General features: G+C 37.5%; 1 protein-coding gene across 2 annotated transcripts in view; it reads right to left on the bottom strand.

Annotated features, from left to right (window-relative positions):
• pla2g12b (phospholipase A2, group XIIB) overlaps positions 1–720 on the bottom strand; it is an 11070-nt gene extending 10350 nt beyond the window's left edge. Inside the window, exon 1 of one of the 2 annotated variants that reach the window (XM_016524697.1) lies at positions 212–720. In XM_016524697.1, the coding sequence (XP_016380183.1) occupies positions 212–587 (376 nt within the window). In that variant the 5' untranslated portion in view covers positions 588–720. The remainder of the gene's footprint in view (positions 1–211) is intronic. The other variant, XM_016524698.1, reaches the window with a different exon arrangement.
• Between the last annotated feature and the right edge of the window lie 4798 nt (positions 721–5518).

The following is a 5518-nucleotide window of genomic DNA, read 5'->3' as shown; positions in this document are numbered from 1 at the left end:
TTTTTTTTTTTTTTTTTAATAAATGTATACTAGTTATGCTTCTTTTTGGAGATTGAAATACTCACATCCTTTAGCATTCTACAGCAGAAAGAAAGGTTAAAGTCTTTGCCCAAAGCATATAGTGTGACAGAGACCTGAGAAGTGTTTAGAATGCACACTGAGCAAAGAATAAAATACAAATACTATTCAATACAAATACTGTTTGACTTACCATATTTACAGCGGTACTGGCATACACCATCCCGACCTCCCATCAGCTCCAGTATGGAGTCAAAATAGCCATTCACTGCCTGGAAACCCCCTCTGATAGAACCGAAACCCCAGTCCAACTCTTCCTCAGATTCTTGAGTGGAGCTCTGGGTCTCTGCAGGTTTTCCCTCGACAGGGGCATCTGCCATCAAGATGTTTTCTGCCTGGTTCTCCCCATTAGCAGGAACATCTGGGGTTTCACCAGCCTGCGCTTCAGCTAAAACAGAGCCGTCAGCTGGAGAATCCACCGCAGCTGCATCAACAGAAGCCTGGATAAGGGTGGCAGCCAAGCCTGTGGAGATACATAGCAGGAGCAGCGCCAACACACGTGGAAACATGATGTGGCCCCGGGTCCTATGAGGTCTGTAGGGTCCAAGAAGAAGGGGAGACCGATAAAGCCAAAGGGCTTAGAAGGAAAAGAGTGAGCAGCACAAACAGACTCTGTTGATAGTGCCTCGTGGAAGGGACTTTGATCTGTGATTAGATCAAGCAGACAGCAAGGCATTGATTGGTGCTAAGGTTAAAGGTAAGGTCCAATCTCTTGCTGAGACTTGCTCTCTCAGTGAATCACAGTCACACTCACCCTTTGTAATCAACTTTTTTGCTTTGATTATCTGCAGTTCACACTTTGCCTGGAAAAGAGTCTCCTCTCTCACACAATAATTTTATCTAGAGTTATTGTATTTCAACTGTTTTTGCCATTGACAGACTGTTGGTATTTCAAAGGCCTATGTCGTGCTCAGCTGTTTGGTTATACGAAATTTGTATGAGCCATAGTGATTGCATGTATGATGTAATACTGGATTGCAAGGCTATGATAAGATTTATGGGTCAATAACATGGCGTTTATTTTCTTTGCCCTGTGTACTAATATAATAGTATTAATATATTTTATAATGAAATACAGTGCAGAGACCTGAATCGCTTTTGTGGTGAACATGTTTTTAATTTCTAAATTAAAATTCATTTTGATATTTTTGGGAAGCATAAAGTCAGAAATATCAGTTAGCTTAGTCACAAATGACATACAGTAGCACACTAAGTCACACAGAGTTTAATGGATTCTCTTCGAAAATATGAGGTTGTAAGGATTTGATGATTTAGATTTAGAACACCAGGTTTGTAAATTATTAATATTTGACTGACAATTATTAATATTACATCTCTTCAGTAAGCACTCATGCTGTATAGTTGTTAAAGAGGTGTGCCTGCTGCCGATGTGCAGTTGTTCACACACTTTCTTAACAAATGGACTGCAATGTCACTTATTTCAAACGTGCTCCGTGTAGGAACATGTTTTGGCTGATACAGACGGGGCAGATGGGGACGTCTTGTTTAGGTATCAGCTTTCACATCTACCATTAGTGTTTTTTTGGGCCGTGCTGGTACAGTATGATCGAAGTGATGATGAATTAAACTTTTAATCAAACAAACGTATTATTATTATTATTATTGCTGTTGTTTTCCCATGACGTGCTACTTTTTAATGTTTAAAGACAGCGAAGATTGTTCGTGATCTGTAGCGCCCCTGTCTGTACGCAGAGTATAGCCTGATGCCCTGACATCAAACAACATTTCGATATGAATTCTGCAACGCCATTTCTAAATCATCTATGTCTGTAATCATGCGTGTCATGGATATCAATTAATACAATTAATATTTCACCCCAAAAATATATTTTTTATTTAATAATACTGCACTGATTAACACCTGCAAGTAGCCTAGCGTGAAAAAGATGTAAATGAATGAACTGTAACGCGTACCTTTTAAAACGTTTTAATCAAAAGAAGCATTCCATTTGCATCATTGGTCCTGTACTGAATTCATAAACTAATATCTATCTATACAGAACAAAAGAAAATTGAAATCCGAGTCCTAGTAGCTTACTTTTCATCACGTGCCACTAGAGGGCAGCAGAAGGCTGTTACAGTTTATTTCAAAATATTCAAAAAATATATGAACCATTCCTCGAATTTTGTAATATTTCAACCTGGAATTTTCTAAATACCAATCATTAGACATCATTATGGCATTATACATTTAAATTTTCAATATTGTTTCACTCTCATATTGTGCACTTCTTTCTGGGTCAACATACCTGCATCCCCAACACTCTTTCTGCTGCTGATGTGGGTGCCATTTCTGACATAGGATGCATGTCAGAGTTTAAGTGGACCCATTACATCAAATATTCTATTTATAACAACATTTTGAGTTGCCATGATTTTGGTAAGCATATATTTACTGAAACCATGACTATTATATATATATATTATTGTAAACAATCTCCTGAATCTGTCTGGAAACATTTTCCAAGCCATGAGAGAGGCCTCCAACAGCTCCTCGATTTGCGATTTGAGAAAAATACAGACCAATCAGATGAAAGGAGCGTTTCAGCACCGCCCACACGTGCGAATGAAATATTGAAGCTATAAACCGATTTTTAACCCCCAAACGAAAAATGAGAAATCGAGCCAAAATCTCATTTTCCGTTTGTTAAACTAAACGGAAAAACGAATAAACGAGCCGTTTTTCCATTTCTCGTTATTGCATTCCAAATAGGAGAAATGATCAAAACGTACACGGACCATATATATATATATATATATATAGGCTATATACATGCACACACACCTGCACATAGTTATTTTTATATAAAAACAAAGAAGCAAATTACAAACCGTAAGACAAATACAATAGATACAATATTAAATACACTCGTTTTTCTAATACAGTAGGTTTAACATGTATACACGTATTTAACATCTTTTGTTTTTTTGATTAACTTGCAGTAAGTGAAGGCGGGACAGGTTGAATCACGCTGAATGACAGACACACAGAACCGCTCTCTCAGCCGCGCGCCCGCGCGATCCCAGTTCTGCGATCAGTTCTCCTTGCGCCTTAATTGTCAAATACACACACTGTTGTCTAAATGTCCATCGTGTGGAGTATGTCACGTAAATACAGTCGGTTATGGCTTAAGTAAACGTAAACAGGTGGGTGAAAACCGAATATGTGTCAGAATATTACATTCATTCGGTCTTAAAGGGGCAGCAGCCTAAATAAATACCTGTCTGTCTCATTAATGTTAATCGATAACGAATTGTGATCATTGGATGGTAATTTTGTTCTACGACAACCTTAGTTACCTTTGATTAGTCTGTTCTCGCGTGACAGAACACTACTACTACTTGCTCTGGTCACCCAGTCGTAAAGAAATGTTGAAATACGGGACAAAACATGATTTTTTCAAAATAAGTCGGGACACTAAAAATAGACCTGAAATACGGGACTGTCCCGCGAAAAACGGGACGTCTGGTCACCCTAGTTACAAACATAACTTTGATTTTAATAAAAGCCTATTAAGATGAAATGTCTCACTTTACCTGCACTCATTCTAGATATATGTTCAAAATTAAGATGAGCTATTTGGACACTTGTGGGAAAATTATACTAGTTATTATATTATATTAGTTAATATAATTGCACGTAGTGCTGTTTCTATTTCAATATCCATGGTAAATTGATTACTGTAAATCTTTCCATTTAAGGAAGTAAATAAATAAATACATACATACATAAAAATTCACAAAATAAATATTACACCATTTGTATTTGTCAGAAATATTTAATAAAAGTAATTACTGCTCATACATTTAGAGATGAGACATTTATCTCGGGCAACAGTATGCAGTTTCTCTAAATGACCATTCGCTTTATTCCATAATGTACAATTTGTTCTGTACAAAACAAAAACGCTAAACTTTGTATAAAAAATATGTTAATTTAAAATGTAACTCTAATTAACAAAATAACAATGGTAATAATCAATAATTGTGGCAATAATATAATAGGCAATAATATAATATTAATAACAATAATAATAGTCTCTAAACATAGTGCATATGAGGGGAAAGACAGCTGGTTGTGGATGATCTTGGGTGACTGAGGTGAGCGGTGCTGAATAGATCCTCTCAACTCTGACTCCGTAGTAGATGGGGTTGGTAGCATTACTCCAGAGCGAACACACACACACACACACACACTCGCATGCGCACAGGACCAGAAAGTGCATGACTGCCTAAGATAGCACCATTAGAATGTAGCTTACATCTCCAAGCTCAATCTCTCTACACACAGTGCGCATGTCGCATGCCAAAAACCATTGGAAGCCATGTTTAACATTCCCATACACATATACACCGTTGGTACACTTAAAAACTAACAGGCATCTTGAAGCAGTCTGTGACAGTATTGATTACATTCACTCATCAGTCCTGCAGTATTTACAGAAGGCCATCAGTCAGTCAGAGCTCCATAACTGTCTGCAGGGACTGCAGGTGCATCTTACAGATACAAAGAAAAAAAACTGATTTGAAACAAATGCATTATATTGATGGCAAACATTGTCAGATGCATTTTCAATTGCCCCTTCACTAAGCTTACTGTTCTTTGCTCACACAAACTTGTACAGACTGTTCCATAGAAACTGGAGCAGAATGTGTTCAGAAAGCGGTGAAGAAATGTGACATTACAAAGCATTATTCATCTGCTGATTTTGTGTAAAGAAATGTTTGAATTACACAGAAACAATAATCTTTGAAGACTGTGAATCATGTTGATTTGGGAGTTACAAAATGTAATCCACAGTATGAACTTCTCAAGGTTTATTTAGATTTGGAAAAGGGAAAGTAATGTGTTTATCATTCTGTTCTCATTATTAGATAGTTTTAAGTGTTGTGGAACACAGTCCACAGAGATAAAGGGAGAGGTCACCCAGAAATGAAAATTCAGTCATTATGTACTCTTTTAAGTAAACCAATGGGCAAAGTCAAAAATGTACTAAAATAATAATTTTAATTTCAGTTCGTTTTTCAGCAAACCATATCATATGCCCTCAGAACACTTGGAAAATGCAGCACGAGTCGCATGGGATCATTCTGTGATCTTTTTCTTTAAAGGGGTCATATGATGCGATTTCAATTTTTCCTTTCTCTTTGGAGTGTTACAAGCTCTTGGTGCATAAAGAAGATCTGTAAAGTTGCAAAGACTAAAGTCTCAAATCCAAAGAGATATTCTTTATAAAGGTTAAGACTCTGTCACACCTACCTAAAACGGCTCGTTCTAACACACCCCCACATACCTACGTCACGATCTCGGAAGATTTGCATAACGCCGCCCAAACGTTCACGCAAAGAAAGAAGGCGTAACCGCCTCTTCTCACTCAGCCCGCCGCCTCTTCTCACTCAGCCCGCCGCCTCTGCTCAC

Source organism: Sinocyclocheilus rhinocerous, unplaced genomic scaffold, assembly GCF_001515625.1.
Source record: "Sinocyclocheilus rhinocerous isolate Xijiao unplaced genomic scaffold, SAMN03320098_v1.1 scaffold780, whole genome shotgun sequence".
Taxonomy (NCBI): domain Eukaryota; kingdom Metazoa; phylum Chordata; class Actinopteri; order Cypriniformes; family Cyprinidae; genus Sinocyclocheilus; species Sinocyclocheilus rhinocerous.
The sequence above is the reverse complement of the archived record's forward strand: the minus strand, read 5'-3'. Positions and strand labels throughout refer to the sequence as shown.